Source organism: Budorcas taxicolor, chromosome 3, assembly GCF_023091745.1.
Source record: "Budorcas taxicolor isolate Tak-1 chromosome 3, Takin1.1, whole genome shotgun sequence".
Classification (NCBI taxonomy): Eukaryota; Metazoa; Chordata; class Mammalia; order Artiodactyla; family Bovidae; genus Budorcas; species Budorcas taxicolor.
Window position 1 is genome coordinate 102262470 of NC_068912.1, and position 22186 is coordinate 102284655.

The following is a 22186-nucleotide window of genomic DNA, read 5'->3' on the forward strand; positions in this document are numbered from 1 at the left end:
AGGAAAATACAGCCAGGAATGGGGTAAGGGGTGCCAGGCTGGGGCAGGGGTCGCAGTTTTAGTCCGGGTATTCAGAATAGGCCCCTTTGCAAAGAGGACACCCAAGTAAAGATTTGAAGGAAGCAAGGAGGGAGGGAGCCACGTTGACAAGCCCAGCTGAATAATTTGTGGGGCCCAGAGCAAAATGAAAAGATAGGGCCTCTTGTGCAAATGTGTTCAGAATTTCAAGATGACAATGGCAGGACATTAAAGCAAGCACAAGGCCCTTCTAAGCATGGGGCCCTGTGTGCCTGCAGAAATCTCACACCCATGTGGACATGTGGAGGTCTAGGGAAAAAAAACATGCCAGACAGGGAAGAGTACGTCTAAAGGCCCTGAGGTGAAGTGGGCCTGGCACATTTAAGGAACAACAAGGAACCAAGTGCAGTGAGTAAGAGGGGAGGGAGCAGGAGGAGAGGAGATTTGAGAGATGGCAGTTAGGAGATAGTGGGTCATGGAGGGCTTTGTAGCCACTGTATGGACTGCTTTTTCCATGGCCAGAGATGGGAGCTGCTACAAGGTTTTGAGCCAAGGAGAGGCCCTGAGAGACCTAAAAACCCTCCAGAAGCTTCTCATTGCTCTCAGAATAAAATCCAAACTTTTCTACCCTGACTTCACAACTTCTCTTGATCTTGTTCCTTCCTGTCTTCATCCTTCTCTGTTCCCCTCCCCTTCTCCTCCAGCCTTCCTGAGCTACTGACATGCCCAGGCGGTTCCTGACCCTGTCCTGCTGGGTCATGCCCTGACCCTGACCCATGCCCTCTGCCTGGCGTGTGCTTTCATTTCTCTTCACCCACTTTCTCCCCATCCTTGAAACTGTGGCTCAAGCCGCCCTTTTTCCAGGAATACTTCCAGTGTGCTCCTCTCCATGGGGTTAAGACACTGCTGGCGGTACCCACAATACCTGATTTAGGTCAATATGCCCAGCATCTAGCAAGGGCTTGGCACATCAATGTCCAGTCAGTGGAAGAAACACAGCTGGCATGGCATAGGGCTCCAGAGAGAGTCATGCACACTCAGGAGAGGAATTCAGGTTCAAGTCTAGGCCTGCATGCTCCAGTGTGTATGCTAAGTCGCTTTAATCATGTCCAACTCTTTGTGACTCCATGGACTATAGCCCTGCATGCTCCTCTGTCCATGGGATTCTCCAGACAAGAATACTGGAACGAGTTGCCATTTCCTCATCTAGGGGATCTTCCCAACCCAGAGATCAAACCCATCTCTCTTAAGTCTCCTGCATTGACAGCCGGGTCCTTTACAAGTAGTGCCACCTGGGAAGCCTCCATCTTTACTCAGTACTCCACTGCCTCCCTCTGTTCATCAGAGTTGGAGGACTAGTGTGGGTGAAAAGGTCACAGAAGGCTCGCTGGAGGAGGTGACACCAGATAGGGGGTGTCCAGTCTGGAGGAGAGCGCCTTCCTAAAGGAAAGACCTGGGCCAGGTCTGAGCAGGGACAGGAAGACCTCCACACCCCAGGGACTGAGGAAGCTAGCCCAGGCCTGGGGTGTGGCCTGCAGGTACCCTTGAGGATCCTGGGAGAGGCAGCAGGCAGAGAGGGCTGAGCAGGCTGCGGCTGGGGCCTTGCCAAGGCTCCCATCTCAGACAAGCCAGCCGCTGGGACTCTGAGAAAGGAGGGAGCTGCCAGGCTGGGCCCTGGGCCTTGGGAATGTGTTGCTGGATGGCAGGGCTGGCCCTCAGTGACAGAGTACCCCCTTCCAGGCTGTATGTGCTGAAGCTGTCGGATGACATCGGAAACTTCGGGGAGGTGCGGTTGCCCCTCCTCGGCTGCCTCGGTGTCTCCTGGGTGGTCGTCTTCCTGTGCCTCATCCGAGGGGTCAAGTCTTCAGGAAAAGTAAGTCCCCCTCCTTCCAGGATCTGTGCCCACCCAGAAATATCCTGCCTCCCCTGCCTGGGTTTTGTGTGTGGACGGGTGGGTGGGGGAGTGATGAAAGCATGAGGATGGAAAGAGGGACCAGAGGACCTGTGGTGGCTGAGGGGGGTGGGAAGAGCCCACAGGAGTCCAGTGGGGCCCCTCTCACCCCCAGGTGGTATACTTTACGGCCACATTCCCCTACGTGGTGCTGACCATCCTGTTCATCCGTGGCGTGACCCTGGAAGGAGCCTTCACGGGCATCATGTACTACCTGACCCCACAGTGGGACAAGATCCTGGAGGCCAAGGTGGGCTGTGGGTGGAAGGTGACCTGGAGGGACAGGGAGGGGCAGAGAGGCGCCAGCCTCTGAGCGCAGCTCCTCCTGCAGGTCTGGGGGGACGCCGCCTCCCAGATCTTCTACTCGCTGGGCTGCGCGTGGGGCGGCCTTGTCACCATGGCTTCCTACAACAAGTTCCACAACAACTGTTACCGGTGAGAGTCTCCCTGCCAGCGCTGGGGCTGCCCCCTGTTCCTGCCCTCTCTGCAGCCTGACCCTGCTTCCCCCAGACCCACCAGATCCAGTGCAGCCTCCTGGCCCGTCAGGACCCTCCCTTCCGCTCACAGCCTGGAGATCCTGGCAGTGCCATGTCTGGGTCCAGTCATTGCAGAACAGAGAACACTTAGGCAGAAGAGAGAAGGGCTGACGACAGTGATGCCCCAGAGGTCTGTAAGGACTCAGAGCCTCAAGCCCACTTAAGGAGGCCCAGAACAGACCAGAGATGAGAGTAGGGGTGCTTTTGTTCCTAGAACTTTCCCCGTCTCCAAGTCTTCCAGCTTGGCCCACATTGGGTAGGAGGAACTAAGCTGCGTGTCCTGACCACGTGCTTCCCTCCCCATTAGAGACAGTGTCATCATCAGCATCACTAACTGTGCCACCAGTGTCTATGCCGGCTTCGTCATCTTCTCCATCCTGGGCTTCATGGCCAATCACCTGGGTGTGGACGTGTCCCGCGTGGCAGACCACGGCCCGGGCCTGGCCTTCGTGGCATACCCAGAGGCCCTCACACTGCTGCCCATCGCCCCACTCTGGTCCCTGCTCTTCTTCTTCATGCTCATCTTGCTGGGGCTGGGCACTCAGGTAGGAGGTGCGGGACTCGGGCCTGTGGCTGGGGGCGGGAGGAGGCGGGGCCAAGGGTAGGCCCCTGCTCTGATGGCCATGTCCTGCAGTTTTGCCTTCTAGAGACGCTGGTCACAGCCATCGTGGATGAGGTAGGGAACGAGTGGATCCTGCAGAAAAAGACTTACGTGACCTTGGGCGTGGCTGTGGCTGGCTTCCTTCTGGGCATCCCTCTTACCAGCCAAGTAAGAACCAAGGGAAAGGCTGGGTGGGAGTTGCCAGGGTATGAGGGGAAGACGGGAGAGAAGGGGCCCGTAGCCTCAGGCACCCCTGACTCAGCTGCCCACTGGCCCGTAGGCAGGCATCTACTGGCTGCTGCTGATGGACAACTACGCCGCCAGCTTCTCCTTGGTCATCATCTCCTGTATCATGTGTGTGTCCATCATGTACATTTACGGTAAGTGCCCAAGCTCCCATGGCCTCCCGTGTCCCAGCCCTTTGCCTGCTCACGCTGTCCTGTGGGCTGCTGACCTCCCTCTCTCCAGGGCACCAGAACTACTTCCAGGACATCCGGATGATGCTGGGGTTCCCACCGCCCCTCTTCTTCCAGATCTGCTGGCGCTTCGTCTCACCAGCTATCATCTTTGTAAGTCCCTCGCTGGTCCCTCCCCTGCTGCCCCCGTGGCGAGCGTCTTTCTCTTGGGAACCAGCCAAGGCGGAGCACGAGCTCTTCAGGCCAGAGCTTCCCCCTGGGGCTCCGTACCCACAGCTCTGGTCACTGGAAGTCTGAGCAAAGCTGTATAGAGGCAGACAGGTGTGGAGACTCAGAACGACCCAAGCCCTGGCCTTGGGTTAGGAAGGGAGCACAGGGCCCTGTATTTGACAGAAGACAGTGCCCAGCTTCAGAAGGGGAAAATAGGCTGGCAGCAGCTGAGAGCTGGCCCTCTCTCCCTGGTATTTCCACCTGGCATCCCCCCAGAGGAGTCTCAGGAACCATGACTGACATTGGCATTGGGCCTCTGACAGCCTCGCTGAGCTTGTGTCTCTAGTCCCTTATAGCTGAGGTGCTTGGAGTGCTCAGGATATGTGGTGTGAATGCATGTTCCAGAAGCAGGCTGTGCAAGTCAGGTATCAGCTCAGGATCTGGGACACTCCACTAAGCCACCCTGGAATGGGCTGGCTTGGGAGAGGGAGTTCTGGGTTTCCACCAGTATTCAACACCTGTAAGACAGACCCCCCAGAAGGGAGTGGAAGTGGTGGAGGGAAAGCCCCCCATGACCAGGAACAATATACTAAGTCTCGTGATACAACTCTCCATGGTTTCATTATTATCCCCACTTTACAGATGAGGAAACTGAGGCCCTGATATGTTAAGTAGTTGACCCAAGGTTATTCAGCTTCTAAAAGTCAGAGTCCTCATGCAAAGCAGGTGGTCCGATCTGGAGCCTGTGTGCTGGGCCCATGCTGCACTAGAAACAAGTTTAGGAGGAGGAGTGGTCTGTGGACTACAAACCTTCTGATTTCGTTCCTTTATGATCAGGGTGAGAAGTCGGGGGCTGGGGGGAGGGATTTGCTAGTATAATGGTCCCTCCACAGAAAAGAGGTAGGGCCGTCTCTGAGTGACAGAGGGGTCAGCCTGATGGTCAGGGCAGTGTCTGGAGTCGTGCCCCCCATTGTGCCAGCTCCTCTGTGCCGCAGAGAGGTCAGCACCAGATTTCCACTTTGGCTCATGTTTCTGGAAAAAAAAAAAAAAGGCCCCTGAGGGCTGAGGCCTCCATCACATGGGGTGTGGGATCTTCCCGAGCCTGGCACAGGCACCAGCTCTGGCCACTGGCCCAGCTTTGAAACAGGAGGAGCGGAAGTGTCCTGTAAGTGGTGGGAGGCGGGAGAGGGCAGACGCCACGGCCAAGCGCTGTGCCCTCGGGGGCTGTGGCTTTGGCCCAGGACCTGCCCTGGGAGAGCTCATCCTCCAGGGCTCCCAGGAAGCTGCTGCCCTGTGGGGAGACCCAGGGCACTGCCCAGGCAGGGCAGGAGGCAGGAGGCAACCTAGGTCCAGTGTCTCCAGGAAACTGAGGCAAAGCCCGCAGCATCCTCTCTGTGCTCAGAAAGCCAGGCTGGAATCACCTTCGGGTGAGGATGCCAGGCTCTGTGGAAGCGTGCTTCTGGGCTGTTAGTTTTCTTTGGAGGCTTTACTTCTTCATAATGCTGAAAAGATCTTTAAAAAAATGTTTTTTACAAACTCCATCCTTCTATCAGCTTAAATTTTTTTACAAACTCCATCCTTCTAAGCTCCTCTAAGTGCAGCGTTCCCTGGGTGGATACAGGTCTTGACTTCTAGAATTTAGTCACTAAAAAGGCTGGAGGGGCCTGAGCTCCAAGATGCAGCTGAAGGCTTGGGAGGTGTATGCTGAGGCCTCCTGGCAAGCAGCACCCACTGCCCCAGGCCCTCCAGGTGGCCCATGAGCCACCTGCCCATCTTTCTGCTTCCTGTAGTATTTTTGTTGCTACAACCCTAGGCTTTATCTCTGGTGTCCCTCGGCTCTCTCCACAGTGGTTCCTGAGAGCACCCCCAACCTGACACTGTTTCTAGGCTTCAGAGCCTCCCCTGGCTGTCCATTGCTGTCTCTGCAGCCATAGACTGGCAGGACTCCTCCCTTTCCTTTCCCCCATTGCTCCCACCTCCCTGCATTACTCAGTTCAGATCAGCACATAAGATTGTGCCAGGCGCTGTGCTGGGCCCTGAAGACCTAGAGCTGATGCAATCCCAGGAGCTCCCAGGTCTGGAGCAAACATTCAATAAATGCTCAGTAGATGGAAAATGCCATTGAAGCCTTAAAGGCCACAGATTCGGCCTTACTTCAGCAGGCAGTGGGGGGCCACTGCAAGTCTTTCAGTAGAACTGACTTCCAAGGGCCATGGCAGCTGAACAGTTTCTTGCTGCTTCAGGGTTATCCAGAAGCCAGACCCCTCCCCTTCCACAGTGCCCGCCTGCGCATCATACCCTGGACCCCTGGTGCCATCAGCTTCTTCCACTACCCAAACGTTGATGTCAACTCTGCCCTTCCTGAGATGCCTCTTTCTAGTCTGGGAAACTGGAGAGGGAGGGGAGCAGCGCTGATAGGAGGCCTAAGGCCGGGGTGGGGCTGGGCAGGACTCACGCCCACTCCCAACCCCGACTCTTTGCAGTTCATTCTCATCTTCTCGGTGATCCAGTACCAGCCAATCACCTACAACCAATACCAGTATCCAAGCTGGGCCGTGGCCATTGGCTTCCTCATGGCCCTGTCCTCTGTCATTTGCATTCCACTCTATGCCCTGTTCCAGTTCTGCAGAACAGATGGGGACACCCTCCTCCAGGTGAGGGGTGGGGCAGGGGCAGCCAGGTGAATCAGAAGGGGGTGGATGGATGGATGGCGCTCCAGGGCTCCCTTCTGATGCACTCTGCCCACCCGTCCGTCCCCCATGCCTACCTCTCCCGCAGCGTTTGAAAAATGCAACAAAGCCAAGCAGAGACTGGGGTCCCGCCCTCCTGGAGCACCGAACAGGGCGCTACGCCCCCACCATTGCACCCTCCCCTGAAGACGGGCTTGAGGTCCAGCCGCTGCACCCGGACAAGGCCCAGATTCCCATGGTGGGCAGTAATGGCTCCAGCCGTCTGCAGGACTCCCGGATATGAGCACAGCTGCTGGGGGGAGTGCCCCACCCCCACCCTGTGCTCCCAACACAGAGACTGGGGAGACAGTGGAGAGGTATCACTGCCTGCCCCGACCATGCCCTGGCCGGGGGTGGCGCCTGTCACCTTGGCCACCACTGCTAGCGCGGTCATTCGTGCTCGTGTCCCTAGTGTTTACAGGTCCTTTGGATGCCAAGATGGCAGCTGGGGGGTGTGGGTGATGGGGGGTTGCTGGGGGGCCCAATAGCACTTTGGAGGGGTCTCAGGCCAGGTCCCCAGAGGCCTGCTGGGCTTCACGTGGCCTCTGATGCCCCCACACTTTGCCCTGAGCTGAGGTTCTGGGTGGGTCTCCTACCTGTCCCTTGTCCTGAGCCTTCGGCTCCTGACCAGTGTTCCTGCCCTTGGGGTGGACCCCAGCCTCCACCCAGGCTAATTCGGATCCTCCTACCTGGAGGCAGGGTGAGGAGCCGGGGGGCTGTGCAGTGTTACGGGTCAGGCTGTGTGGCTCGGCCCTTTTGTCTGTGTGATTATTTTTGTAAAAATTGTATTATCTGTGGTTGCCACCCCCTCGCCCTTGGCCTCGGGCCCAATCTGTCTTCCAGGCCCACCTGCACCTCACTCGGCGGCTCTGAGGTCTCTGCACTTCCTTCCAGCACTGGCTGTCAGGGCCAGCCCAGCAGGGGCCCATGACCCAACAGCCTGCCCAAAGAACTCGTTTCTGGGGGGTAGGGGTGGGGTGATGCTCAGCAGGAGGTTTGAGCCCAGAGCCCCGGGGAAGGGGACCCTACAGGACACCCCCTTTCCTACCACCACCAGGCTAAAGCCCAGTCTTCCCAAACTGGGCTACCTTTGTTCACGTGCCAAATCGCCCCAGCCCGTGTGCCCCAACCCCTCTCTGGAGCCAGAACTCCTTCCCCCAAGCCCTGCAGTGTCCGTGTGTCCGTCCTCCATGCCCCTCTGTGCAGTGACAGCCCCGGAAGGGCCGCCTCTAATCCTCCGTAGCAATAATGGTGCGCCTCCCACCCCCAACCATCCGCGCACCACTAGGATTTTAAAGTCCATAGATTTTAATGAAATTTCTATTCCTGTCTCTGAGCTGCTGCTGTGCTTTGTCTGTGTCCTCCAGGGGGACATGAGTCAGGGCTGGGACAAGACCTTCTGCCAGGCCTTTGGGGGGAGGGGGTACCTGGGAGGAGAAATGCCAGAGGCTGTGACAGTCAGGACTGGACACCTAGGACCTGGCGAGAAGGTAGAGAGAGGGCCAGACAGACAGACAGCAGTGGAATCCTGGGGAGGGCTCATCCTAGACTAGATCTGAATTGGGCTGGGCCCTGGCAGCTGAAAGGGGGCAGTAGCAGACAGGGCAAGTGCCAACCGAAGCTGAAGCCTCCTTCCTGAGCAGCCCTTCAGGTTGGGGCCTGGGGCGCTGCACTGGACACCGGAGTAGAAGCTGGCCTTTTCCCGGGGCTGCACTGAATCTTCCTTCCCCAGCGGCAGGTGGAGGCCAGGCCGCGAGGTTTGGGGCAGTGCTCCAGAGGAGGAGCAGGCAGGCAGCACTGGAGAGGGCTGGCCCAAACTCCAGCAGCCCCGTGGAGGCAAGACAGGGGTCCAGGGCCCTGGCTGGAGGACCCAAAGGGCTGTGGCCTGAATGGGAGGGAGTAGCTGTGAGGGGGCCGTGGCCTGCCTCTCAGCCTGCCCCATCCAGCTGTCGGTCTGCTCTGGGTTACCTGTGGCTGGGGAAGACACAGGAAGGCCTCAGGGGTGACTGCAGCTCCTGTTGCATGGCTGCCTTCTGTTCCTTTAGCTCTGGAAGAGAAGTTTCTACCTGAGACACAGCGCCCAGTCTTCGAGAGTGTGTTACAAGAGGGGGGCTGGGCGGGGGAGATGGGGGGTGGGGGTGGCACAGAGCGCTGGGTGCTCTGGGGCCTGCTAAGGTCCTCACCTGCCAGGGTGGGCTCTAGGCTTGCCTCAGAAGACCGAGGGGCCCCTGTATATTCGTCTTCCAGGCAGCGCTGCAGGGAGAGCTGGCTCAGTGCCTGGCCTTTACGGCAGGGCTGGGGCAGGTCTGGGCAGGGTGCCCAGGCCAGGATCCCCATGGTGGGGCACAGGAACCAGCCCATGCAGTCTTCATCCCAACCACATGGGGGCACTCCTGAGAGGAACACCAGCCTCTCCCTGAAAAGCTGAGCTTGGCAAGGGGGTGGCAGGCCTGAATCCAGACTTGGGGAAGAGAAGGAGACAAAAGACTTGGGCAGACCCAGCAGTTGATCTAAAAGTGCTGACCTTGGACTTAGGGACTCAACTGGAATATGGGTTCACGTACTTAGGGATCACACACATAAGAAGTGTGCACACAGGACAAACAGACCCATGGTTCACACAACCTCTGCAGGCACAGACACACACAGACCCATGTGTGTGGATCTCATGCCCTGGGTGAGAGACGGTGGTGTCTACGCTCAGCAGAAGGGCTGGGGGCGGGGCGGTCCAGGGCTGCAGCTCACCTGCAGGATGGGAATCTCCCTCTCCAGCGCACGGCACTCTTCCTCCAGGAGGGCCCTGGGACACGGACAGTGCAGCACCGGAAGCAGCGTTGCAGACCCGGGTCTCAGCAGAGTCCTGCACGTGGTCCCCACCCCCGGCCTCCCCAGGAGCCTCCTCTAGGCCCTCCTATCGCAGCCCACCTCTGCCTCTGCTGCCCTCATGCTGTTCCAGCACAGCCTTGCAGCCCCACCAGCCTCTTCCTGGGCAGGGCGTGTCCTCTCTCCTCGCCTGCTTGCCAGTGCCCACCCTGAGGAGCAACATTCTCTCTTCTACATCACAGGACTAGACTTGCAGGTTCTCCTGCCTCCATTCTCTCCCGCATCACAGCCCCGCCCCTTCTTTAAAAAACTCTGCTATGTATCATCTCTCTCCCACCTCCCAGGATAAAAGTCCTCAGGCCAAGGCCCATGTAGGCATCTGTACTTGACTGATTTCCTGGCAGCAACCTCATCAGCATCCTGCCCTTTCCACCTCTCAGCCCCACTCTCCTGGGTCTCCCAGCCAGGTTTGTTCCCTCCCTTCTACTCCCAGTAGTCCCAATACATCAGGGTCCATCCGCAGTCCCATCCTCCCTGTCTCCAGCCCCACTGCACACACGTGGGGGCCTCACCGCAGGTGTCCAGCAACCTGGTCGATGTGGGACATGTTCAGCTGGTCCTTGATGACACTGAGGTCCTGGTGACAGCTGCTGGCAGATGAAGTCAACCTCACTCTCCCATGCTGCTTCACCCCAGGACTTCAGGACACAAATGCCATTTCTCCTAGACAATTTTGTGCTTTTTCACAAAGGCAATACAAGATGGTGCTAAAAGGAGGAGATCTGGAGCCTGGGATTGCACATGGGTTCTGCCACCCTTTACTGTGTATGAGCCTGGGAAAGTCAATCAACCTTTCTGAGCTTGAGTATCCTCATCTGCAAAATGGAGACATCACCCCCTTCATAAGGATGTGTGAGACAAAGTTGCTACCATTCACTGATGAACATGCTGCTGCTCATTTGTCTCATTCAGTCCCCAGTCCTCTCTACCCCAGTCCTCGCAGCCTGGTTGTCCCAGGCTGAGGGACAACTGGCCACTGGATGAAGTCTTTCCTTCCACTCGTATCTGCGTGTAGTGCACCCTCTTCCTGCAAGGCGCTTCTCTTTGTATCTGTCTGGAAGTCTGTTCCTAGTATTCTAAAACCCAGATCGAACCAAGCTCCCAGGGTTGGCACGTGTCTCCTGAGCCTCTGCAGCCCTCATGGACTGACTCCTACCACAGGTGGCTGTAGAAGTGTCAGTCTCAGACCAGGAGCTCCTCCATGCCTGCCGGTGGGACCTACCAGCTGGCGGGGGTCCTTTGCCCAGCAAGAACAGATCCCTCCTCTCCTATTACTATACCTGGGTTCACCAGCTCTCATCTGGAACATCTCCTTTTCTGGCAAATCATGCCTGGGCTCCTCCAAAGCAAAGCGCAGGACCCTAGGGCTATACTGGACCCAAGCCTGGGTCTGGTCCCTGCACAAGATGCGTAAAGGCAATTCAGGGGCTCCTTCCAGAGAACCACAGGAAAGGCAACCCTGGCCCCTTGTCAGTTGCCAGGCTAGCCCATCGGAGTTCTGGAGACAGGCCCCAGCCCCAGGTCTGGAGCTCCAACCTGCCCTCACAGATGGCCTTCCGGCGGAGACCTTGGAGCAGCTGCCGCAGTTCCTGGCGCACAAGATCTCTTACGAGCGGCGGTGGTGCCAGAAGGGAGGAGAGGTCAGAGGTGGGGCGCGATCCTGGGGCTTGGATAGATCGAGCCTCTTGGAGCAATGATCGTAACGTCACCACCTGCAAGGAGAGCTGGGGCACCTCGGCGACTGCGGAGGGAAGTGAAGGGAGGCAGGGGACCTGGGGGAATGAGGGGCAGGGCAGTTAAATTGGAGAGGGCTGGACGGACACTGAGTTCCGACAAGAGCTCGAGAGTTACTGGGCAGGGTTAGGGACCCGTAGAAGGTGAGCAAATCATCCAAGTCGTGCGACAGGTCTGCCGTGGGGCCCACCTTCTTACGCCCCACCTCTGCCCGAAGTTCCAGGCTCAGATCCACCGTCGTCTCCCCTAGAATCCTCTTCACTTCGGGCCGCTCCGGGAGCGGAACGTGCTCTTCCACCAGTTCCCACAGCGACAGGGTGTCCCCAGGCATGGCCCGCCCGCGCCGCCGCCCCCGAGACGCGGGGCCGCACGCTTGGACCTGCGGGACCATGGGTCCGAGCGCTGGGTTACTGGGATACCGCTAGTCGCCCAGGGCCGGGCACGCCCACTTACTCCTCGCCCGCTTCCGGGTCTCACAGGCCACGCCCCCAGCCTGTCACTCGGACCGGCCTCTCCCAAGCCCCATTCCGTTCTGCCTCCCGTCCCCACTAGAGTTGCTCGGTCCAGAGCCGCTGGCCTCTGGCGCTCTTCTGCCCTACTACTGATCGACTCTCGGAGGCCACGGTTTCAGGTCGCGGCCCCGGGAGCCAGGCTGGGGGACTGGGCCCTAGCTCCGCCTCTTCCGCGCGGCTCTCACCCGGGAAACGGGGCCCCGCCCCCAGAGAGCCCCGGCCCCGCCCATTCCAGGCGGTGCCGGCTAACAAAGCCCAACCCATAGCCGTGGTAGGTGGTTTCGCAGTCTCACCCATGCACATCTGACCCCAAGCACCTTTCATCCCTGGGCACCTTTAGACTCCAGGGCAGGTGAAAGAATCGAGAATCTGAGCCCGGTGGGTTTATTATTTCCTTGCCTTTTCCGGTCAGGAGGCAGCGGCAGGGTAAAATTTGTCCTTCCAGCCCGCGTAAGTCTAGTGAATCGGCTTCTAGGGATTTGGGGAACCAGGACAGTCCGGCCCAGACAGATTGGGCCAGGCACCCTTCCCAAAACACACCAGGTTCCGGCATTAGGGATCCAGATCCCCATCCCCAAACAGACAAAGGGCTTCTCCATTCACGTTTTTTACTAAAGCACCCACACAAGTTTCTGTGCAATGTACAAACACGAGCCGGCCCTGGGGCTACTGCCTTCCCTCTGAGAGACGGGGTGGGGCTGGAACCCAACTGATCCAAGCCCTATCCGCCCCCATGCAAAGCCCAACCCCAAGATCCCAGGCAGCAACACAGCACCCCTTCTGGTCCCCTCCTGGGGCTGCTCCTCAGCAGGGGGTGCCCCAGAGTTTGCCCCCTACAATGTTGAGTGAAAAAGGTTTCCCCTCCCCTGGGAGTGTGGGGGATCCTCAGGTCTGAGAATTCCCCCTGGAAGCAACATTGCCCCCTAGTCATACCTCCCACTCTTCTAGGCCCTAGGGGACTCAAGGGGGGGGGGAAACTGAGGCACAGAGAGGTGGAGTGACCTGGCCCAGGCCACTCGGCGAGGCAGTGCAGGGGCTGACCCAACCCTGACAGTGAGGGGGGCTGAACTGGGGAAGGAGGAGCAGGAGGGGTTGACCCCAGAGACGGCCACCCTTGAGGGGCCTGCCCAGGATGGAAGCTCCCCCAAAGTAGGTTCTGAAACTTCCAAGTGCAGCTGGGGGGTGCCTACTGAAGACCCTCAGGAAACAGAGCCCACAGTCTCAGTCCTGGGGGATCCACCACAGAGCAGCTGCCAGCCAGGCTGTAGGTCAGTCCTCTGACAGGCAATCCTTGGCACTGGGAGCCTTTGTCCACTGGTGTCATCCCCGAGGAGGCCACGAAGGGGGCCGCCCAATGTCCACTGTGATATTGGTGAAGAGTGGTTGCCGAGACACCTCTAAGACCTGGTACCGCACTGACCCGATGCCGTCCCGCTTCATGGTCAGCTTCGTGTTTTGAATCTTGGTAAACCTAGACAGGATAGAAGTGGGTCTAGATCAGGGCTCACCACCAAACCCAGTAGGGATCACTGGGGCCAAGGCTCACGCCCTCCTGGCTTCTTCCTGGGGTGACTCAGTTCTCCTCGCTACTCCCTCCACCTGCCTGGGGCCCTTTGGTTCTTGCAACAACCCTCAAAACAGAGATCTCACCCCCTTCAGTCCAGAATCATGACACGCTCACCAATGTTTCTCACTGCAGACCTAGACACAGGGTACCCCACAGACACCTCAAATACAATGTGTCCTGTACTATATGCATCATCGTTACCCCCCACACCCACCATCTCTGTGCCCCCTTCTCTGCTCCTCATCCTTTAATCACGCCTTCACCATCTATTTATGGAGCAGTCGCCATGTGCCAGGCCCTCTCTAAGCACCAAAGTCACAGCCATGAACAGAACTGCAAAGTCCTTCCTCTCATGGCAAGTCTATACCACTAGGGCAGACAAGTAATGGACAAGGAAGACACCAGAATATTGAGGGAAGACAGCAGAGGGAAATGGCAGACAGGATGACTGCCCTGGAAGGGGTGGGTGTGGGCCACCAAGCTGAGAGCAGAGGAAGAGCTTTCCAGGCAGAGGTAAAAGCACAGGCTGACCCTAAACTGAAAATGAGAATTTGCACAGCAGAGTGCCTAGAGCTTAATGGGCCAAGGAGAAAACCCAGAGTAAGATTAGCTGGGAGGTTACAGCATGTATGGGCAAGCCTCTGTAAGTCAGAGGGAATAGCTTTTTATTCTGTGAGTTAAAAAACACTGAGGGATTTTTAGCCCAGTCTGGGAAAGGGAGGGCCAGGGAACATGAGCTCCAAAGAGGCGGCACTAGTGCCGAGGTAAAGAGAAGTGGCTGGCTCAGATACCTTTCAAGGGGTGGCACTGATAAGACCTGCTGATGGCCCAGATATGTAGGGTGAGCAAGAAGAATCCAGAACTCCTAGATCTGAGGCAAAGGCAACCAGCTGGATGAAACCAGCATCCATAGAGTTCCTTAAGCCAGAAACATCTCGCTATCTTGGCCATGCAGATATCACTAACCAAGGATGGTGCCTAGACATGGCCCCTGGCCTGTGCTTCCAGAGCCCCACTGCCACCCTCATCCCAACTGTTTTGATCCTCTCCATCCTTCTTGGCTCAGTTCAGATCCCTCTCTGGAGCCAGTCCAACACTGAGTGCTCCTCCTCAGATACCCCAAAGCCCCTCTTCTCCCAGCCTGTCCTCCCTTCCCTACTCACCATAGTTTTCAACTTAACTGCTTTTACATCAGCTCCCTGGATGCCCAGTACTTCATGCTTCTGCCAAATATCAACCCTACATCAGTACGGCCACCTTCCTCCCCACTCTGACACCCTGGCTTCACAGAAGAACATCCTACTGGTCCGGTGGGCGCATGCCAGTTTCACATGCAGCATAGCCCCTGGGCTCCACTGATTCCTCTGAGCCTGGTCTACATTCCTCCTGCTCCACTCAGCAGCTCTGCCAGTCCTTCACCTTCTTCAAACTCAAAGGGTGATCCTTCCAAACCCAAATGTGGTCCCATCCCTTCCCCACATGAAAGCCCTTCCATGACTCCCCAGCACCCCTGGGACAAAACTGAAACTCCCAACCTGGGATCAGCAGTGATCCCCCTCCTGTCACTCCCAGCCTTCAGAATGTAATAATGAAGAGTTTCAAGCTCTCAGCGTATACAATGGACATACACATTCCAGACTCCTACACATCTGATTCCTTTTATCCAGACTAGCCTCCTCCATCAGCCTGGTGAATACAGTACTGTACCCAAGGTAGGTGTGTGACAAATATTTGTAGAATGAATAACTCTTTTCAAACTCCAGTTTACCATCACCTCCTCCAAGAATACTCCACGCTCCAGTACTTTGGCCACCTGATGTGAACAGCTGACTCATTGGGAAAAGACCCTGATGCTGGGAAAGATTGAAGGCAGAAGTAGAAGAGGGTGACAGAGGATGAGATGGTTGAATGGCATCACCGATTCAATGGAATGAACTTGGGTAAACTCCAGGAGACGGTGAAGGATGGGGAAGCCTGGCGTGCTGCAGCCTATGGGGTCATGAAGAGTCGGACACAACTTGGCAACTGAACAACAACCTCCTCCGGGAAGCCTCCCACCATCACTCCCTCTTCTGCCAGGACAGCACCTTGCCCTGATCACCTTGTGCTCTATCTCCTGGTCTCCCTCCCTAGACTGAACTTCACACAAGCTGCCCAGCAGGGATTAGGTCTGAGTGCTCTGGATCCCCTCACACGCCTCCTGCCCTCCACCACCCATCTCACATGCCCTCAGGCATTTCTCCCAGCCACCATTAAGACACCGATGTGGCTTCCTCCTCAGAGACCAGCCACCTATTCAATCTCAGAGGGCTCAGCAGTGTCTTTCCACTCCCGCCACCTCACACTGCTCGCGGCAATCTCTGTTGGGTCCCTAGGCCCTGGAGCTGTGCCCTGGGCCTGCTGTCTCTTGTCCTATCTGTTCAGGCTGGAGTGAGGTCTGTGAGGGCCCAAGAGGAATGCAAGTAACTCAGTGACAATTTGAGCCCCACCTTTAAATTTCAGTCACTTGCAGAATCAGGCCAGGGGTGAGAGTTGAGCTGGGGACTAAGGGCCAGGGGTGGGGGTGCCAGGAGTCATCTCAGGAGTCAAGGGTCAGGGGCCCTGGGATCATCTCCGGGGATCAGCAGCACCGGGACATCACCTCTATGGGGTAAGGGGCCAGGACGGCTGGGGTTGAGGTCACTGGGGGTCACCTTTGAGGGTTGGGCTCATTATGCTTGTCCCGGTCGTGCTTGATCATTCGGTAGCGGCCTATGCGGATGTCTGGACGCGAGATCTTCATCCCAGCCAGGGAGATCCTGGGGTCAGGGACAGCCAGGCTGGAGTGGGCACCAGGATGGGCGAAGAGCCCAACCCAGTCTGTGCCCACCATCCACACCCCATCGACTCCCCACCCCATCCCCGCTCACCGGTTGAAGATGTCGTCATCCTCACCACCCCAACCCCAGTACTCGTTGGGGAAGCCATTGATTCTCAGGAACTGGGATTTATTCAGGCCCGACACACCTCCGAAGTAGCCAGCATAGGGCAGCCTGGGGCACGGAAGACATGCGTCAATCAGGGGCCTGAGGGGATTCCAGACAGAGGTTTGGCAACAAGCGGGGGAAGGGGGCTGGGAGTGACGGCCAGGGCAGGACGGGGAGGCCTGGGTCCAGCCGAGAAGGGAGCCCTCACCGGAAGCCAAATTTGTCCATGGCAATGGCGAAGTGGCGGGGCTGGTCACCACAGCGGTACAGGTTGCGGTCATCCATGGGGACCAGGTCCACGTCACTGAAGATGAAGCAGTTGTAGGTGGAGTCCTCCTTGAGTGCCTCTAGGAAACCCACGTTGAGCAGCTTGGCCCGGTTGAAGGTGTCCTCACCGTGCTGGGGTTGGTAGAGGAGACAGGTCGGCTCTGGGCCTGAGACTTGGAAACATCTGCCACTTTACAACTGTCCAGAGTGGTCCCTGCAGACCTAGCACTACCCGTCAACTCATCCTCCACTGGGGCCTCCAGACTCTAGGGATCAAATCCAGCTCTTTATCCTAGACCTAGCTTTGCAAAGCCTTTTAGAATTTGGCTCCATCTCCTCTCTGGCCAATGACTTCAGACCCCCCAAGCCCAGCTATCCCATATTTCTCCACAACCCCAGAACATGCCAGACTCTTTCCTGCCTCCAGGCCTCAGCGTTAGCAGTTGCCCCTGTCTGGAATGCTCTCCTTCTCCACTTCTCAAATTCATGTCTGGAAAGGCCTCTGTTAGCAAACCTCCCCGCCCCAGTATAATTACTCATTCCCTCCCCTGTGCTTCATGTATGCCAGGCCCATTCAAACGGTTACAATTTAGGGCTCTCGTTTCATTCATTCCTTCAATCATGCCCCTCAGCCCTGTCCTTGGTGCCAGGCATCTTCTCTGAGCCAGTGAGGATCTTAAAGATGAGCGGCCCTGAGCACACTGCTTCCCTACTGAGCCTGTCGTGGAGTGAAATGAACAAAGAATGTCCCCAAATGGCCAGCATCTAAGATGCAGAGACCATGGGGACTAAGCCACCTGTCCCCTCTGGCTGTTGTAGATCCACACCCAATCCCTTGGGCAGCCTCTGGGACCAGGCTCAATTCACTTGTCTCCCCAACAAAATGAGAGGCATAGTGAGCCTGGAGTCCCCCAAGAAATGGGGCTGTGGGACCAGGTCTCCTTGAGGTTGGCCTCCTAGCCATGCAGCCCCAGACTCTGAATTCTGGCCAGAGGAAGGAGGGTTTCATGGAAGGAGCTGGCTGGCCCCTAAAGGCCCTGCGCCAACTCATGATCTCCAGGCTGGAGCCAGAGAGGCTCCTGGTCTTCAAGTAGACTCTCCTGGAAGGAGAGGAGGAGTAGCGCCTCCTCCCTACCAGCCAACCTGGGCTCAAGAGGGCAAGAGTTGCTCCCCTGGACCCTGAACGGCCCGGCCCCACCTGCTCTCTTTCCTCCTTGCCCTGAACCTTCTCTCCCACCAGCCCTTGGAGCAATGGTCCATTTTCTCCATCTGCACTCCTTCCTAACCTCTCTCACCACCCAGGAGCCCTAGGTTTCTCTCACAGGGCTCATAAATGTGCCCATTTCTCTCCCACCCAAAGAAAGCCCTTCCTTTAGACCCCACCCTACCTTTTGCCTTCCCTTCTCAGCAGAATTTTTTTTAATAAAGAGCTGTCTCCAATTGGCTACTTGCATTTTGTCAGATCTGATTCCTTCTGCAACCCACTGCAATCTGCTTCCGCCCCCACCATGCCCCTGAAATGGCTCTTGCTGGGCCCACCTTGTTGCTAAATCCACTGGACGCTTCTCGGTCTACATCCTTCCTTACTCCCCCAGCAGCGCTCACGCAGCTGCCACGCTGCCTTCTTGACGCTTATTCCTGGCTGCTGGGACACTAAGTTCTCTTGGGTCTCCTCGAACCTTTCTGGCCAACCCTTGCAGCCTCTGTGGTCTCTCTTTCTCCACCCATTCCTTACATGCTGGCTTTCTCCTCTCAGCTCCCAGGCCCCACCCCCAGCAGGCTGGACATGGCTGGTTTTAGGGACCATCTATATACTGGTGGCTCCCAGATCCCTCTCCACCTCAGATTTCACTCCTAGGTCAGTTGGTTTGTCCAAATGCCTGCGTACCATTCCTCTTATACTTCCCTCAGGCACTCAAACTCATCACATGCAAAACAGATACATTCTCCCCCAGACCCGGCCCAGATCCTGTGTTCCCATCTCACAGGCGCAACCATACCCAGGGCCAGCAGTCAAGACAGAGAGCCTCAAGGTGTCCTGGCACCTCCCTTTCCTCTCAGCTACTTATATCATATCTCCCCTCTCATCCGCACGACTCCTGCCCAACTCGCAGGCACATTCACCATCTCCACCCTGAACATAGCAGCCTCTTCCCAACCAGGCGCCCTACCTCCAGGCTCCCCTTCCATCCCACTGTCCACATGCAATCAGAGCAATCTTTCTAAGCAGCACACATACACATCACCCTCTCCCTAAAACCTCACTGTGGGAACTCCCCTGGTGGTCCAGGGGTTAAGGCTCTGCCTTCCAGTGTAGGGGGCATGGGTGTGATCCCTGGTTGGGGAACTAAGATGTCACATGCCATGGGGATCCCAACTAAGCCTGCGCACCGCAGCTCCAGAGCCCACACCGTAACCAGAGAGCCTGTGTTGCCCCCAGGGAAGACCCGGCATAGCCACAAAAAGACACAACGGTGCCCTGCCACTTTCACGCTGGAATCCAGCTGCTTGAGATGTCTCCTGGGATCCCTGTGGCTATGGCCTCCACTAGCCCTCCCAACCTCACCTCTGCTACCCACCCTGCATGAGGCACCTCTCGCCTCAGCTGACAGTTCCCGAACACAGGAGACCAGTTCTCTCACTGGGGCCTGGGGCCTCCCCTGTCCCTCTGCCTAGAATGCTTGCCTTCCCCAGTCTCTCCACCGGCTGATGCCTATTTATCCCTCAAGACCCATCTCAATGGTCGCTTCCCCGCCCTGGGGTTAAACTGGGCCGCTTGGTGGCTTCACAGCTCCCTGCTCCTACTCCAGTGACACACCACCGTCCTGGAGTCTAAAGGGATCCAAGTTCAAGTCTGGGGATTCTCTGTGGGGAGGAGGGCCTGTATCAGACATACATGGACCCCCACACGTACATTGCATGTCCACACAACTCTTCAGGCATCCATGAATGCCCCCAACCGCACAGATCCAACAACAGGCACATGGGCCTCTCACCCACAGGTGCTCATGGGTTCCCTGGTGGCCGGTGGCCAGCCTGGAGGCTGCAGCTGCACACCTGGTTGATGACGTAGATGCCATAGCGTAGTCGCTGTCGCCTGAGGATGGGATGCAGGTAGTGGAGCCAGTAGCGTAGGTGGTGTTCCCGGTGTCGGAAGGGGATGATGACTGCCACCGTCTGGGCTGGGGTGCAGTCAGGCGGCGTATAGCGGCCACCGAGGAGGACACCTGGGTTCTCCCTCTGCACCCGCTCCAGGGGCATGGGTGAGGTGAACTCAATCAGCAGTCGGCCCACTGCAGGCAGGACAGGGGCGGGAATTAGGTCTTCACCGGAACCCAAGGACGCTAGCCCCCTCCCTCTACCTGGAGTGGGCCAGGGAATCCCAGAATAGCCCTCTGCCAACACACAACACCTGTGGCACCCCCGGGGGTCAAGACTTCACTCCCCCAGACCTTGGCCCACCCCTAGAGGCAAGCCCCACCCCGCAGGCTCACCAAGGCCAGGCGGCGAGTCAGGACAGGGTGGCAGGACAGGAGCCGTGGGGCCGGGCCGGGCGCTGGGAGCCTCGGGGAGCCCGGAGCTGGGGGCAGTGGCGTTTGGCCGAGAGCAGTTGGTGCTGCTGCTGGCAGCTGGGTGGAGGGCGCGGGAGGGGCCGCGTGCACTGAAGCGGCTGAAGAAGGCCAAGTGCTGGGCGTAGACGTCAAAGTAGAGGATGACGGCCACGAGAAAGTGCAGCAGGCAGAGAAGGAGCACGGCCTTGCACACGCGCTCCAGCGTCCCCCCCAGCAGTCTGCTCATCCCGCAGGCGGCCGCCGGCCCACCCAATGGGCCCGGGCATCCGGCTGCCGGCCTGGGCAGGGGTGGGAGAGACACACCCAGCAAGTCAGGGCCAGAGGGGCAAGGCCACCCACCCACCTTCTGTGCACTGCTCACATTCTTAGACGTGTATCCTCACACTTACCTGCTCACACCCCTTGACTTAAATTCTACCTGTAAATACACACACACGGTCCCTGGCAAGTCACTACTCATGCATCTTCACACACTGAGTACTAACCCACACGGGCTTTCCTTCTTCATCCTCACTGACACATACACACAAGGAGAGCCTCACCTACCCTCACACTTGGGTAAGTGTCCTTCTTACCCAACTTCACACCCTCCCTCGCACCATGGATCATGGGCACATGACCTCTGATCACACCAGCTCATATCTGAACACAGAAACACACTTATGTACAGACCCACATGGGTTCTCTGTGCCCAGAGAACAAACGCCCACAGGCCAGCATCCTCAACCCAGGAGTCCTGGTCTGAGGACAGGAGAGCATTTACTGAGTATTTACCATGCCAGAGCACTTGGTACTCAAGACTTCATTTAGTCCTCCTGGATCATGGGGGTGGGCAGTGATTTCTTTGGTCAGGTCCCAGTGGCGAGTAGGCCAGGCCATCTGGGAGCAGGCTGGGAAGTGGCCCTCAGCATGCAGGTGGCCCAAATTTGAACAAGATGTTTACGAGATCACTTCCCTCTGGAGCAAGAGGTGAAAAGACAGGATGGGTCCCAGGACATCCCTCCCATAAGACCTCAAGGATTGGTTCTGATTCCCAGAAAGGGAAATGCTTGGGCCCTGGAGACAGCATGTCAGGAGAGGGTTTTGCCTGGGCCATGGCTCTAACTGGGGGTCCTACAGCAGTAACACTTCTGGGGGCACTTCTGGCAGTGCTTCCGAGAGCAGGCTGAGTCTCCCTCAGATACACAGTATCTATCACACAACCATACAAACACCCTGGGTCCCAGCTACAGTCAGAGACGCTGTAGCTGCACTCAGAGACACAGAGAACTACATAAAGAGTCACAGACACGCCTGGGTGACAGTGACAATAATGCACCGAGCCACCCACTCACAAACAAAGCCGCGCTCCTGGGCTTACACAGTCACACAGACCCCACGTGCGAACACTCCCACCGCTCCCTCCGCGTCAGGGGTTTTGGGTCAGGCTGCCGGTCAAGCTGCGAGGTGAGTCTGGGCGGGGCTGGAAGGCTGAGTGGCCCGAACACGTGGCACCCCTGGACCGGGAAGCAGCGAAGACCGGGTGGGTGTGGAGCCTGGGGGGGAGGGGGCTTGGAGAAGATGTGGGTTGGGGGCCGAGGCAAAGGGGCGACGTAAGTGGAGCACCTCCCCACGCCACGAGGCCGGGGTGGAGCGAGGACAATAAGGGAGGCTGGCTGGGGGCGGGCAGAGGAGCCCGAGGGGGACGCGGGGAGCCGAGGGGTGGGGGTAGGGTGGGGTGACGGCAGGCCGGGGTCTGGCCGCCAGCGCCTCTCACCGGGTCCTGGGCGGGGATCTCGGGGCCGCGCTCGGGGCGCCCCTCGCGGGGCCGGGTCTGGAATCTCGGGGCCCCGAGCTGGGGGCCGCGAGCGCCCCCCTCTCACCCAGCGCTCGGGGCTCAGCAGGGGGCGCCGCTCCGGCTCCGGCTGGATTCCGGGCTCCGGCGGCTGCAGTCGGTTCCGTTCCCCATGGCCCGGCCCCGCCGCCTTCCTCCTCCCGGTCAGCGGCCCCCGCGGCCCCCAGGCCGCCTCCCGCCGCCGCCGCCGAGGGCCATGGAGCCGAGCCGCCCCGGGGGGCAGGGCGGGGCCGGGCGGCCGGGCAGACCCACGGACCCGCCGACCGACGGACCACAGCGCCGCCGCCTCCCTCCCGCGCTACGGCGCCTCGGAGGGGCAGGCCCGGCCGGCGCGCCCGCGCGCGCGTCCCCGCGGCCCCCGCCTCCAGCGCGCCCGTACCCGCCGCGCGC

The 22186-nt window shown here is 58.2% G+C and overlaps 3 protein-coding genes across 6 annotated transcripts in view; 1 reads left to right on the top strand and 2 right to left on the bottom strand.

The window, feature by feature from the left end:
* SLC6A9 (solute carrier family 6 member 9) overlaps positions 1 to 6705 on the top strand; it is a 30264-nt gene extending 23559 nt beyond the window's left edge. Inside the window, exons 6-14 of the mRNA XM_052637274.1 lie at positions 1759 to 1891; positions 2085 to 2219; positions 2301 to 2404; positions 2813 to 3050; positions 3140 to 3274; positions 3387 to 3486; positions 3575 to 3675; positions 6216 to 6386; positions 6511 to 6705. Of these exons, the coding sequence (XP_052493234.1) occupies positions 1759 to 1891; positions 2085 to 2219; positions 2301 to 2404; positions 2813 to 3050; positions 3140 to 3274; positions 3387 to 3486; positions 3575 to 3675; positions 6216 to 6386; positions 6511 to 6705 (1312 nt within the window). The remainder of the gene's footprint in view (positions 1 to 1758; positions 1892 to 2084; positions 2220 to 2300; positions 2405 to 2812; positions 3051 to 3139; positions 3275 to 3386; positions 3487 to 3574; positions 3676 to 6215; positions 6387 to 6510) is intronic.
* Positions 6706 to 8108: 1403 nt separating this feature from the next.
* Positions 8109 to 11469, bottom strand: CCDC24 (coiled-coil domain containing 24). The gene is made up of 8 exons (XM_052637994.1): positions 11284 to 11469; positions 10881 to 11056; positions 10625 to 10741; positions 9857 to 9934; positions 9207 to 9261; positions 8645 to 8714; positions 8430 to 8508; positions 8109 to 8346 (listed from the first exon to the last, which is right to left on the bottom strand). Exons 1-8 carry the CDS (start codon positions 11467 to 11469, stop codon positions 8109 to 8111), a joined length of 999 nt encoding a protein of 332 aa, XP_052493954.1.
* A 712-nt stretch (positions 11470 to 12181) lies between these two features.
* On the bottom strand, positions 12182 to 21985 carry B4GALT2 (beta-1,4-galactosyltransferase 2). 4 transcript variants are annotated; one of them, XM_052636678.1, is made up of 8 exons: positions 21719 to 21804; positions 20737 to 20919; positions 19885 to 20240; positions 19448 to 19683; positions 16332 to 16522; positions 16067 to 16189; positions 15851 to 15955; positions 12182 to 13061 (listed from the first exon to the last, which is right to left on the bottom strand). In XM_052636678.1, exons 3-8 carry the CDS (start codon positions 20186 to 20188, stop codon positions 12911 to 12913), a joined length of 1110 nt encoding a protein of 369 aa, XP_052492638.1. In that variant the 5' UTR covers positions 20189 to 20240; positions 20737 to 20919; positions 21719 to 21804; the 3' UTR covers positions 12182 to 12910. The 4 variants fall into 4 exon arrangements, with proteins under 4 accessions (XP_052492638.1, XP_052492640.1, XP_052492639.1 ...); XM_052636680.1 differs by lacking the exon at positions 20737 to 20919 and having other exon boundaries at positions 21719 to 21985; XM_052636679.1 differs by lacking the exons at positions 20737 to 20919; positions 21719 to 21804 and adding an exon at positions 21825 to 21930.
* Positions 21986 to 22186: the final 201 nt, after the last annotated feature.